This window comes from Neoarthrinium moseri, assembly GCF_022829205.1.
Source record: "Neoarthrinium moseri strain CBS 164.80 chromosome Unknown scaffold123_Wmoseri_CBS_16480, whole genome shotgun sequence".
In the NCBI taxonomy this organism is placed as follows: domain Eukaryota; kingdom Fungi; phylum Ascomycota; class Sordariomycetes; order Amphisphaeriales; family Apiosporaceae; genus Neoarthrinium; species Neoarthrinium moseri.
Window position 1 is genome coordinate 1207 of NW_026055237.1, and position 14358 is coordinate 15564.

A 14358-nucleotide genomic window follows, 5' to 3' on the forward strand; every position below is an offset into this window, starting at 1 on the left:
GGCCAGGTCCAAAAAGTTCCCCATCTTCCGTCTGGGCCCACCGCCAGCACAAACACAACCCAGGCCCACGGTTCAGGCCCCCCTCCGAAACCACGAGCAAACTACAACCTCGACGGCCCCCTTCGATCAATCCTTCGATCTCCTTGACACGACACGACAACACGACATTTGAAGAACACGATAAGAAGACACGATAGACACGATACGACACACGACACCGGCGGGCGTCGCCTTCGTCTCCGTCCACGTCCTCGGCCGTTTCTGTTCCGGCTGCAATACAGCGTCCCTGTTCTTCTGTCTCGCTTTCTGCCCTTCCCTCTCTCTACGTCCCGCTCCGCCCGCCACCCACAGGTTCGAGAAAGAACGACAGGATACGTGCCCAAGGTTGGCCGACTACCCACTTGCACGCTCCCTTGCGACTTCAACTCCTGCTACGACATTTGGGGCGACGACGGAAACGCACTCACACAACGTACTACACTGCACGGCACGACCACTCGTCCCATCCGACAGAGCAGAAGTAGAAGCAGAACGATAACCAGGGCAAAACCGACTCCTTTTTCCCTCGACCACCCGAACAAAACACATGCAGTCGGCAACGGCACTGTGAGGGTCAAAACCGTCGACATGGACCAGCAGCCTTCGCAACTGCTGCCGAGATCGCGCCCTCGTTCCAGCCAGACCACCGTCTCGGTCAACTGGGACGACGCCGACTCGCTCTCGCCCCATCCCCGCATCAAGTTTGAGGTTGCCGAGTGCATCGAGACAAAGACCGTCACCACAACCACCACCACCAAGAGGGCCTTCCCGCCCATGTTCGTGCGCGAGCCCCGGCCCCTGCTGTCCCTCGACTCCAAGGAGTACCCTCTCGCCCGCCGCCCGACGCCCCCCGAGCTGGCCAACTTCACCTTTGACCTGGACGAGCACGGCTCGCTTTCGTGGCCGACAGACACCGATGTTGACCATCACGAGGTACGCCCTTCCTCTCCTCTCCCCTTCTCCTCTCTTCTCACATTTCTCTCCTCTTCCACCCCGGCCTTAGCGAAGCCCGCTCCCCGCTCGCCTGCCCACGCTTCCCCTCATCCCCCTTTCCCTCCCGTGGCTGACCGGCGACACGCCACATTCCAGTCCTTCCAGTCCTCCCAGTCCGCCAGCGATGGCTTCAGCCAGGAGATCAAGACCGAGCCTGCCCTGGACTCGGAACCTCGCCGACGGCCCTCCAGGACCCTGCCCGACCTTTCCGCACGCAGATCCCACAAGATGAGCACGCGCTCGTCCTCTCCCAGCGCCAGGGGCATGGCCAAGAGGGCCGCCTCCAAGTCATCGCGTTCCCATGCTAGTGCCGTGTCGGACAAGCTGCGGCGAGCCATCGCCAACGGTGCCCGGAAGGAGAACGACCACGACGGCAGCGCCAGGCTTGGCGTCGGCCTTCCCATCACTCCGGACACGTCCGAACTGGCAGGATCCAGCGCCGGCGGCCCGGGCCGTCCGCCTTTAAGGCTCCGACGCTCCAACCTGGACACGTTCGAGACCCCGGACTCGGATCCAAGCCAGGTGCCCCAGGACGAGTACTTCAACATATCCAGCCCCTCAGGCAGCGACTCTCACACCGTCTTCAGCAGCAACGTGGCCACGCCTCCCGTTACGGACGCCGATGTCGAGCCCTTCACCGACGCCGACGAGTCCCTCCAGCAGTCCATCCGGGCCCTGCACCACCCGCGCCCGATCAACACCCTGGCTGCTCAGGATGCCAGCCTGCCTAGCCCGCGCTTGTCCCCCACCTTGCAGGCTGCCCAGCTGCACTCGGCCGATCGGGAGGACGAGGACGAGGATCTGTCGGTCCTGGCCAACGACGACGGGCAGAACATGGCGGACGACGAGTACGGTGAGTCCTCGGCCTTGGTTCAGACGACGCCGACCGCCCTCCAGCGTTTTGGCTCCTCGCAGGCGGCCAGGTCCGGCCTGATGGACAGCCAGTCCATGCTCGAGACCTTCGACGCCATGCCCGCCGAGATGAAGACTTTCATGATGTACCAGCTGCTCCGCAGATGCTCGAGGAAGGTCCTCCACGTGGTTGCGGGCGTTGTCAACCCGGCCCTCAAGTGTGATATTCTCAAGGATCTCCCCCTGGAGCTCACGCTGCACATCATATCCTACCTGGACTGCCGCGAGCGATGCCGGGCGGCCCAGGTCTCCAAGACGTGGCGCAACATCATCGACAGCGACGAGACGGGTTGGAAGGACCTGCTCGACCGCGACGGCTTCACCCTGCCGCCTGGCGAGGTCGACCGGGCCGTCAAGGAGGGATGGGGCTGGCAGGACCCCGTCGGCCCCGAGGGCTGTGAGCGCGACATGAGTCTCCAGAACCGACTGACAGCGAGCGAGGCCGAGCTGCGCGCGACCAAGCCCGACCCGCCGCCTCAGAAGTTGCGAAGTTCCAAGCGTAAGAGAGCTCTGAACAACTTCGGCTCGGATCGATACAAGCGACGCGCCAGCGCCCAGGACAACGTCATCCGGGAGAAGGAGCGGGAGGACAAGTCGTTCGAGGTCAAGACACACCGGTCCGAAGGCCCCATCACGGCCGCCAACGCCGCCGCCGTGGCCGTGCCCGACCCGCACATCGGCCTGTCATCGCTGCGGAAGCTCCACCTGTTCAAGTCGCTCTACCGCCGACACTACATGATCCGGAAGAGCTGGACCAGCGGCAAGGTGAAGCCGAGCCACGTTGCTTTTGCCGCACACCCTCGCCACGTCATCACCTGCCTGCAGTTTGACGAGGACAAGATCATCACTGGCAGCGACGACCAGCTCATCCACATCTATGATACCAAAACGGGCAAGCTGCGGAAGCGGCTCGAGGGGCACGAGGGCGGCGTCTGGGCGCTGCAGTACGAAGGCAACATCCTCGTGTCCGGATCCACCGATCGCTCGGTGCGTGTATGGGATATCGAGAAGGGACTTTGCAGTCAGGTCTTCTACGGTCACACTAGCACTGTCCGGTGCCTGCAGATTCTCATGCCCACGGACACGGGCCGTGTGGAGAATGGTGCACCAGTCATGATGCCCAGCAAGCCTCTGATCATCACAGGCTCGCGCGACAGCCAGCTCCGCGTCTGGCGCCTACCCGAGCCCAATTCGCGCCGCTACATCCAGACAGGCCCGCCAGCTAATGACGCCGACTGCCCCTATTTCATCCGCACCCTCCATGGCCACGCGCACTCCGTACGCGCCATCGCCGCCCACGCCGATACGCTGGTCAGTGGGAGCTACGACAACACGGTGCGTGTCTGGAAGATCAGCACCGGCGAGACAGTCCACGTTCTCCAGGGCCACACGCAGAAGGTCTATAGTGTAGTCCTGGACACGGCACGTAACCGCTGCATCTCCGGCAGCATGGACAGCTACGTCAAGATCTGGGACCTCGAGACCGGTTCCTGCACACACACCCTCGAGGGCCACACCCTTCTCGTCGGCCTGCTGGATCTGCGTGACGAACGCCTGGTATCGGCTGCAGCTGACTCTACCCTGCGCATCTGGGATCCTGAGAGCGGCCGATGCCAGTCCACCTTGACGGCCCACACGGGGGCCATCACCTGCTTCCAGCACGACGGGCGCAAGGTCATCAGTGGCAGCGACAGGACCCTCAAGATGTGGGACATTCGGACGGGAGAGTGCATCCAGGATCTGCTCACGGACCTTAGTGGGGTCTGGCAGGTACGCTTTGACGAGCGCCGCTGCGTTGCCGCCGTCCAGCGGGATTCGCTCACATACGTCGAGGTGAGTCCTCAACATGTCTATTATACTGGGTGACTTACAGGTAAAACTAACTCATTGTCATCAGATTCTCGACTTTGGCGCTGTACGCGATGGCAAAAACCCCGAAGAGCTCGGCCGGCGAATATTACTAAATCCTTCCGAGGTGCAGCGTCTGACGGCTGGCAATGACAACGATGACAACTAGGAAACATCTTGACCCTGCGCTGCCGACAGGCTTGATACCAGCTGCGACATCCTCTCACATGCATACACAGCCGCAAACACACAAACACACACACACACACACACATACAGAGATACACCCAGAAAGCAAGTTTGAGCTTTGAACCCCCTTCCAACTTTGGCGTTCATGGACACAGTCAGCCATTGCGATAAAAAGATACCTCATCACGGCTTTGTATTCACGAGTTGCGTTCGACATACGTTCATATATACCACTTTTTTGCGAGCATCGGCGACATTCATCCGGACAGACTCTGTCACGGCGTTGGAGAAGCATACATCACATAGAGCACATCATGTTGCTCATGCCCATTCCGAGGAGGAGCGCACCGGCGATTGGCACATTCGAGTTCATGATAATGAGGAGACCTGTTGATTGGTACGGTATAATATGGAGGGCAGGGAGGTATACAGGAGTAGCGATACACCAAGGTCTGAGCGAGGGCTAGCAACCGACCCCGCATCTCCATAATTACGAGGGATTCACATCTGTCAGTTTGGCATGGAGTTCAGGGCTGTTCAGCATGCGTTGGTCGGACAAGCGTGCAGAGAAAACCTCGCAGCATATCATGCGGGACTGTTTTCGTCCGGCGGATGCCATCATGTGTATTTAGTACTAGAGGATCGGTAATGACATAACGCTACTGCACTCAGATATTTCTTCCTTTTTCCCAATGGCGATAGTGTGTACACTTGCACCTACCTCGCACTTGTTTACGCAAGGCCCTATTCTTGTTACTCGGGCTGGCTTCTATCTCACTCGATGCAACTTTGTGGCATGCATGCAACACGGCCAATAGAAGAAATGCCCCTAAACTCCAAGGAGACGAGGGCGGGGTTGGGTTCGGTGCGAGGCCATGCTGAGGGGACGGCTGTGTAGCAGGCGTTGTTAGCGGTATAAATTCTCAAACATTGTGGTAATGTAAATGATAACTAGGCTTACTCTTCTCGACGTACACTGGCTGAGAATTTCTAACGAGGATTGAATGAAGAACCTAGTTCGAAATGTCATCCCGAGCCGTGTTTCGCACGTCGATTCTGATCGTAGCCTTGATGTTCCTAGTCGCTACCACAACCCATGCTACGATTATCACCAACGACACGGCTCATTTGGCCGATGGAAGGTTTGATTATATCATCGTCGGCGCGGGTCTGACAGGTATCACCGTCGCCAACAAGGTAATGCAGCACCGTGCAGCGCCGACCTTCCTTCCTTCCGAACCGATAGCTGCATTTTGTTGTGCCAGTGCCTCTATCCAGGCCCCTAGAAACCAGCCGCTGTCCCTTGCTTTGAATTGGCTGTCGTTATGCTTTTCACTTACTATTTTTACAGCTCAGCGCCGCCAATCACTCAGTGCTGTTGATTGAGGCAGGGCCTGATCCGAGCTGGAACCCAGCCGTCTACAATGCCGAGGAGCGTGGTGACTTGAATGGTTACTGCAATTGGCGCTATCCGGCTTACAATGAGTCTGGGGTTCGTCTAGATTGGGAAATCGATTCTGGCAAGTGTGTTGGGGGTGGAACGTCAAGTAAGTGCTGCACACAGCCAGAAGGCAAAGATAATGGTATCCACTGCAGAAAGCTGAATATCACGTCAGTAAACGGGATGGTGTGGTACCGGCCAACAGAGATAGAGGTCAATAAACTGCAAGATCTTGGGAATCCCGGGTGGAATTGGGCTGCGCTGGAACCTGTGAGTGTGTGCAAAGTCCAGTGACGAGTGGAATCGCGTTGTGAGAATGCTGATGACAAGCAGTACATGCAAGCAATCGAGAAGTTCCATCCCCCTGATGAAACTCAATCCCAGCAAGGTGCAGGCTATGATCCTGATGTGCATGGCTATGTTGGAGTCGTCAACGTCTCATTCCCGGTGCGTCTCGCCGTTGCTGACTCCTTGGAACCCTGCCGTTTCTAGCACCCCTTTTCCTCCACTGCATGGCCTTCCTAACACAACTGCCAGACGCCGATGCGCATCCCGAAAGCACAAGTAATATATAAGCAAGCCCTACCTATAGTGTTCCCAGGCTTGACAGTCGGTAATGACCTCTCGAACCGCTCATCCATTGTCTCGGCTTCCAGTTCATGGACTATCTGGTACGACCCCGTCAGCGGCAATAACCGCCGCTCTTCGGCCGCCAACGCACTACTGTCGGCACCTGACCAGAAACGCGCGAGCTTCGTTGTCCTCACAGACCATAAAGTCGACAAGGTAGTCTTGAACTCGAGCCTGAGAGCCACCGGCGTGACATTTGCGTCGAGTCCAACAGGCGAGACATCGACAGCCTACGTGAGCAGGGAAGTCATACTGGCGGCCGGGTCCCTCGGAACTCCTCCCATACTCGAACGCTCAGGAATAGGCCGTGGCGATATCCTTGAGCGTGCTGGTGTAAGTCAGCTTGTTGACCTGCCCGGTGTCGGTGCCAATCTCAATGATCAGCCTGGCACGGGAACGTCTGCCCTGGTGCGAAAAGACTTATGGAACGATACGGGTCTCATTGACGGGAGGAATCTCTTCGCCCCTGAAATCAGCCTGGTCAATGTGGATGAGCTCTGGGCTGCTGGTAGGTGTACCTTTTCCTTTCGCGGTGGGGTCATAGTGCTGACTTCAGGGGCTTAATGATGCCGAAAATGAGTCTCGGCACGTGCGTGACCTTGTATCAACGGAGGCCCTGATCAGCCGGGCACATGCTTTAGTCAATGCTGGTTCTGCTGCAACTCTGGAGGGCGCTCAGCGTGTCTTGAATACTTCCATCGATTTGATTCTGAACTCCAGGCGTACGTCCCCTACATTTGCGTCGAGTCTCGAGTGCAGCACTTCTAACGAAATATCTCAGTGCCTGTTGGTGAATTCGTGGCGGAGTCCTACCCCACGATACTCTTCGCCGCCTTCTGGCCTTCGATGCCGCTCTCGCGGGGACATATCCACATCAACGCCTCAGATCCATTTTCCGACCCCATCATCACGCCAAGACTGCTCACGGATTCTTTTGATCAGGCTGTTGGTGTGGCCCTTGCAAAACGGTCTCGGGACCTCTTCTCCAGCATGCCGTTCGCCGAAGTTGTCCAGGACTCGTACTACGACCCGCATATCGGGGTAAATGGGACCGATGAGGAGTACTTAGCCTGGTACAAGAGCACCACGTTTGGTGCGAGTCACTGGATTGGAAGCACAGCTATGATGAAGAGGGAGTGGGGTGGTGTTGTAGATGCCAAGTTACGGTAAGTTGCTGTTGCCCTTCTTGAGAACCTGCTATCACATCTGGAAGATGCTGAAACTTGTAGGGTCTATGGGGTCCGGGGTCTGCGAGTCGTGGATGCTGGCACGTTACCATTCCAGATCACGAGTCATCCAATGGCTATGCTGTATGCCATTGCACAGAGGGCAGCTGACATCATTATGGGCAATATTTGAGACAGGTTTGGTGTAGATTATCTTCTACGAGATACCGCTCCACCACGATCAAGCACTTTTGGTCAACACTGTTCGCAGATAGTTGAGTAGTTAATATTCATCATTCAACCTGGTAGCCTTGTCTCCCGTGTCACAGCCGCAATTCACGTGTTGAGCAAAGAAGTGGATGTGGGAAGGAATATGAATTTCGCAGAATGCGACTTGACAGCACAACAGCTCATTATGATACATTGGGGTACAGGTTGTCAACGGTCTGATTAGTAGTAGGCAAACTACTACAAGAATCCAGGTCGGAGGACGCAATGTAGCTGTTGTTATATCACTAGAGTGTGGAAGAAACATGGTACCTTGTGTCGGTACCGCAGTGTATCAGGGAGTTTCCAAGCTGCCAGTCGGCAGTGGTATGCGACACTTACAGCGCGTATCCTATCCGACCAGTTCTCAAAAGGCTTCACACATACCCGTACTAGCACGCCACGGCTATTCCACACATACATGGATATACACTAGACAATTCGTGATACTTGCTTGTCGCTCAATATAGATGTGTGACCTGGATCCCTCTTCAATTGATGCTGCACTCCGGATTTCCTGCCTTCCCACTGGGATTTGTCTCATTATAAGCTACTAGCAGGCAATATATGAGCCGTTGGCAATCCAACAGCCCTCAAGGGAGGCCATCGAGTTCTTTGCCCGTCTGACCCTTTTACGTGGCGACCTTTGTTGGTGCGTGAGGCTAGGAGATAGAGTCGTCAAAGACGCTTCCGGCAATGAGCGCAGGTCAAAAAATGCGCCACTCTCAGGAAGCCTGTACGCATACTTTCACACGCTTGACAAACGCCAAGCCAATAGCTGACTATTAGACAGTCAGTTCGGTTGCACAGCAGTGGGTTGAATCCATGGCCCCTTACGCCTGCTGCTGCTATCCCCAGTTCACAAAAACAAGCATTGCTCGGGGCCGGTAAATATTGACGCAATAACACCAGGTTTCCACCGTGATTGAGTCGTGCTTGGCACGATTGCTATAATCTTAGGTCGAGTAGATCAGAGCAACTTGGCGTCTAAAGGCTGCTGCAAGACCGATTCTTGAATACACACTTTTGTGAGATGAATGGGTCACTTACGATATGACAGGGATGTTACAGAGAAATGCCCATCTAATGAAAGAAACGTTGCCATCTGAAGCGCCTCCACTGTCTGTGAACAAGCCGGCTACTATTTTTACTAATGGCAATTTCACACGGCGCAACTTGAAACATGGACGCCGCGTCCTGGGATGTCTGTCCTTGTGTTTATTGCGGCTCTTTGCATCTCCTCGCACCGGCACGTCTGATAACCGCCTTGCAAGCATGCTTTTGCTGCCGCAGGTCAAAATTAGCGACGGATTGAGCCGGTGCCGCCGCAATACATACTTCCGATCCCGTTTCTGTAATTGGCTGTGCTGCCGCAGCTGAGAGCAGGCCTTCGATTGGCTGGCTGGGAACAACGAGCGAGGGGCTTGTCTAAAACAGTGCGCGGTAAGCATCTTAATTGGGTATCTGGCCGGGGCCGTTGATAATTTGCGGGGCCGGGATCCTTGGTAACTTAGGGTAGAGCGCTTGAATTGGCCCCCAGACAGACTGCGAAAAGCACTGCTGCAGAATTCCATCGCGCAAAGTGAGACAGAAGCGATGCATGGAGAAATTGTGGTATTGGATAACGGTGACTCGCCAGAGCCTTGCCCGTTGTCCAAGGCAGGCGCCTCAGCCACGCTGCTGCAGCGGGCCGGCGACATGTTTTGATGCCCTCCACTATCATGATGGAAAGGGTGTAGCTCTAGCTATTGCGATTTGGATCCTGGTGCTTGTTATATGCGAACGAGAGCGCCAATGGCGTCTTGCCTTTGCCTGGCTGTCGCCCTAAGACATTGAGTCCACCTTGTATGAGAGGCCGCTGTTGCACAAGTAAGCATAGAGCCCTGTCGGTATACGCAGGCTTTGAAGCACAAGTGAGGTACTGTAGTAAGACCTTCGATACTCGTGGGCATAGAAAAAGATGAGCTTGAGCCTTCAATGCTACGGAACCTGCGAGAGGTTCACGATCTAGAATGTCGTCGGGCGTCGGGAGCCCACGGCTTGGACTCGGCAGTGCCGCGGCAGAGCCAGTGGCCAGAGCGTTCTCGCTGCTTATTGGGCCTACGTAAACATAGTATGCATCTTGAGTGCATCTTGTCGCGGGCTCGGGATCCGAGGCTTCGTGTTGCAAAAGAGGTGCCCACAAGTTTCGTCGGCCTTTTCCGGGCTTGCACATGGTTTGGACAGCCATAATGAATCAAAGCTACGCCATCATGGGCGAAGGTTGAAGTGCAAACCTCGCACTCGCTGACCCTGTGGCTGTGGCTGCTGGTGCCCTCCCCTGTCCTGCTGAAGCTCTTAGCGGTAAACACCGGGACTTACATATTCAGTTTAGCTTGGATAGCCAAAAATCCATGCGCATCGAATCATGAATTATACAATGCGCATATAATCATTGTTTTTAGACGCATGCAAGCAGGTCATGTCCTTGGTGCAGTCTGTATCCAGAATGATCGTGTGTCTTTTACCGCGTGAGGCCTCTATTATTGAGACACGCATCACCAGCGACGACAGAGCTGGTGACTGAATGTCTTACCAAAGTCGCAATATGGACGCCATAGCCACAAGGTCACCCACCAAGTTCGCAGTGAGGACAGCGCGTGAACGGGCTACGGCTATTGGAGTAGGAGGCCTGACTCGGGACGTTTCGTTTGTGATCCTTCGGGCCAATGGTGGCTCAAGGAGGAGGGGTCACGGCATATCTCCGATGCAGAGGACTCCAGGGATGGATTAGCCAGGCCATACTGCCAAGCTAGCGAGGGCCATAGTTGCCGAACCAAATCGTGGGGCAACAAAGATTCGTAGGGCGATCTGGCGGTGAAAAAGCACCGGGGCTCGGATGAAGGCTCAACCATCTGATCTCCAGTCCCAATGGAGCCCAGGAGGCCTAGTTCAGCCATTCGTTTCTGGTGTCTTTCACCTCGTGAAGCGGGATGCTTGAAGGTATTCATGCACTGGAATGCGGGGGCGCCTTACTTGGACCAGGGTTTGAGTCAGGAAGAACAAGATGCGGTCTATAGATGGTCACTGAGGACTCAGAACGCTGTGGATATAGACGCATGTAAGGGAAGAGGGATGGCCGAAAACCCAGACGTACCCGCATTGGCACACATTCCAGAGGACACGCCAGCGCCGCGGAGAGGAGTGGTAAACCCTCAATCACCCAGCCATATGGGCCTGTGTCGAAACAGATCGCCGAAGAGGACAGGGCAAACCACAGCGATCGTGCAATCCGAGTCTCTCCACGTGGCCAGCACGAACATCCATACGTCTATGCATCGTAACGATATCCTCCAATTTAGGCCCGGCCAGGTGCACGCATAAAGGCGTATTCCTATACGAAGCCTAAAGAAGATTGCACATAATGCACGTATGGCAGCACATTGACGCTCCCCTATCGCATCAGTACCAGTACGTACTGACAAGTGTCCAGTGGGGCCAGCTCCTGCGTCGAAAACTCGGGATCAATTAAAGGAGAACTACAAAATAGGGGTCGAGTGGTTCACATCAAATAAGCCACCAAGGCGATAACTTGCGCCACATGCGCAGTGCATCAATACATATACCATAGTAGTTGCATGCCCCTATGCTAAGCTCACAAGTATGCCAGAGAGTTGCCTGTTTAGGACGCGGCTAACTCCCATGGCTGGAGTAGCATTGCTTCTATTGCCCCATATCTCGAGCCTCGTCTCTGCTTTTGAGCTTTCTTGAGTCGTGACGGTGGCGCGCCGCGGCGCGCCAGAGGGAGTCGTGGATTACTACTCGTGCCGGTTGGTGGCAGGCCCAGCAGGTTGGCGGGCATGAAAAACGTCCATCGATGGCCAAGCACTGCGAATGACTGGGGGACATGAGGATGTTTCGTTTCACAACGGCCATAGCCCCCTGTACGAGTTTCCTACATATTGGGTGGCCCACTAAGAGTTAGGGATTACGCCGGTTACATATCCAAATTCAACGTTATGCTACACTGGGCAGAGACAAGATTGATTGGATTTAATATCGCCCGTGCCCTGATCTTCGTTCCTGAATAAGGTCATGCAACGGTGACATTGGGGTTTGTCCGGCTCGCGGTCGACAACCCAGGCCTGCCAGGCAAGCCGCTGGCGTCGGTTGGTACCATTGCAGATCTGTGACTGGCAGACGGCCACTTGTCTTACACCAAGACGTTACTTGTATGGAAACTAGACACTAGACAGTCCCGATCTTCAACAAGGCCGCTCTCACACAGGGCATCTTGGCTCCAAGAATACATACGTATATACGTATATACATGCAGGCGGACTCATGAGAGCAACTAGCCGGCGGTCTTGGACCACGATAGCCAGCCGTTTGGCCCGGCATGGCGTGGCAGTTAGGATTCCCGCTCGAGGTTGAGAAGCTGTCGACGAATTGATTGGCTGCCTGGGGGTTGGATCTGGCCCCCAGAATTGGCTGCGCGCTGCGCTGGCCACTGGCTGACCAGCCTGACCTACCAATTGCGGCTGGTGGCGGGCTTCCAGTGGATCCCACAGGCTTGGATCGTCTGTTTCACGTCTCGCTGTCTCTGGGCCACTCCCGCCAATGGCCCCTCCGCAAATCTCTCGCCAGTCCAGCATCTTTAGCCATTCATCACGAGCTTCATGCGGCGCATAGCGGATACTCCTGTCCCCATGGCGTGCCATGGCAAAGCGCCAACCACTCAAGTGACAGCAACGCGGGCCATCCAGCCATCTCAGAGCATCGGGCGCCTGTAGGGGGGGCGTGTCGGGAGCACGGCGATTCGAGCTGGCGACCAGATTAGCATCCCTCTGGCCCAATTGTCTTGGGACTGGGCAGGGCCCAAGAGACAGAAACCTCGAAACGGGAATCCTGCCAGTAGTGCTGGCGGCGGGTATGAGTAGAATCAGGGGACGCAAGTAGATATATGACACCGGTCCACCCTTTTTGCAATCTCCCTCTGCCCTTTCCATCTCAAACTAGTAAACGACCTCTCCACGTGTGCGTTGAAAGGGCGGAACAGCGTCCACCGGGTTAAACTCCTTGACACGCTAGGCGACGACTTATCACGAGCTTACGATCCGAGTTGCGTTGCATCGGGCCCCCCCCCCAGACTCTGGCTAGTCTCAGACGTGTGCGAATCGTTTTTCTAATTGTCGACAATTAATTATCAGCATACCTTTGGAATTCCCCTCCCCTTGCTTCCTTTCATTCGATCTTTTCAGCCATTTGCACTTCTAGCCTTCTAGACGGAAGAAGGCTGTTTCCCTCCCTTGAGAGTGATCGATATCGACATCAGCATCGACTTCGCCCAAGACTCACCGCAAGGCAGAACTTATAAAACAGGCTGTGCCGCCCGACAGGTACGGGAAGATCGGAGACATCTCAACAGCCCGCCGACAAGCATTGTGTTTGCAGTTGTGTCCAGTGGCATTTTCCTTACTCAGCCGAGCCCGCAGTGTGACGAGGTTATTTGCGCGTCCTCTTCGCCATTCGCCTCCCCGTGATCTGCCATCTCGTCGCGCAGCACCCCGGCTATTTGACACCGCCTCAGCGCAGCGTTCTCCCTCTTCTCTCTCCCCTTGGTGCATCCACACGGCGCTGGAGAATCGACCCAGCCCATCGCCGACTCTTGCCGGTTCGGAGAAGAACTGCACACCGTCTTGCCAGTCTGTCAACGTGTCGTTCACGATTTTCAGGCATCACCAGCCAAAGCCCGCCGAGTTTCCGCAGGCTCCGGATGCTCCATTCTGCCGACCCCCAACAATACGAGACGGTCAAGCACCACACACGTTCACTCGTATTCTCTATTGACTAGAGGATTCGCTTGTGGATCAAGCTCGCATCCCACCGGTTTTGTAGCGATTATTGCATAATAGTTCGCCTTCGCCTTGGCCTTCGCCTTTTTTTTTTTTTTTTCTTTTCTTGCTTTGCCCTTCCATTCATTGGCAACCTCGGCCGTGAGCAGTCTCTTGGGACTCAGCCACATCCCAACTTGCAGCAACCCTCGGCAACACCTGACATCGGCTTCGCAACATCCCGCCTGCTCCGCGCTGGAGGCTCCGAGTTGCATGCGAGACCCCGTTGATCTGATCCGGATCCTTTGGTTACTCGACCAGCCGCAGTCCGCCATCCGAGGAATTCAAGAACTGAGCCATCTCTGCAGGACGAATACCACCCTGGTCGGACAAAGCCGTGCCCAGGACCCCCTGCGCAAGGAAAACCCCCTACGACCGACAGGTGGTGCTAAATCCACCATCCCTGCGCCTGCCAACCCCCTGGACCCCCCTTCTGCCCCTCATCAGGACTGCTCACAGGACCGCCCTGTCCACTGTCCAGCCCAGCCCAGGCACTTGCATAGCGTCGATCGCGGCCAAGCCCAAAGCATCCCAACGCGCTGGCTCAGCCTCGCCCACACTGGCGTCACCCACTTACGCATCTGCCATTAACACACAACGCAGGGGCCCCAGTCCCAGTCCCCCATTTATCAGTGGGACTAGCCCAGTTCATCCATCTGAGCATCCTTCAGCCATAGTGGTAGCGTTAGCTTACCTCTGCGTGTACGTACTATCACGCCGCCCTAGTTTGGCTTGAGCGACACCGCCCGCGTGATACCTGTCACTCCGACTTACTACACACCCAATCCTCATTGTGCACTTGGCTAGTTGGTTCTTATATTACCACCCGCCTTCCCGCACACTTGCAGTACTTCCCCGGATTTTCATTTCGACTTTCGTCACATCTTTCTGTATTGTTGTGTCCCTTCTTGGACACTAACAAGCCACCCGCAACCGTACCACACCTCCCCTCGGCTTTCATACAATATATAGCCGCTCACATCACACATCACATACCACC

General features: G+C 55.7%; 2 protein-coding genes across 2 annotated transcripts; both read left to right on the forward strand.

Annotated features, from left to right (window-relative positions):
- Positions 1 to 627: 627 nt before the first annotated feature.
- Positions 628 to 3961, forward strand: JN550_013580 (uncharacterized protein; the record flags this gene model as incomplete). The annotated part of the gene is made up of 3 exons (XM_049312183.1): positions 628 to 972; positions 1129 to 3777; positions 3842 to 3961. 3 exons carry the CDS (start codon positions 628 to 630, stop codon positions 3959 to 3961), a joined length of 3114 nt encoding a protein of 1037 aa, XP_049164437.1.
- A 1043-nt stretch (positions 3962 to 5004) lies between these two features.
- On the forward strand, positions 5005 to 7411 carry JN550_013581 (uncharacterized protein; the record flags this gene model as incomplete). The annotated part of the gene is made up of 8 exons (XM_049312184.1): positions 5005 to 5178; positions 5333 to 5528; positions 5598 to 5692; positions 5756 to 5869; positions 5960 to 6560; positions 6694 to 6774; positions 6834 to 7218; positions 7282 to 7411. The coding sequence occupies 8 exons, from the start codon at positions 5005 to 5007 to the stop codon at positions 7409 to 7411; spliced, it is 1776 nt and encodes a 591-aa protein (XP_049164438.1).
- Positions 7412 to 14358: the final 6947 nt, after the last annotated feature.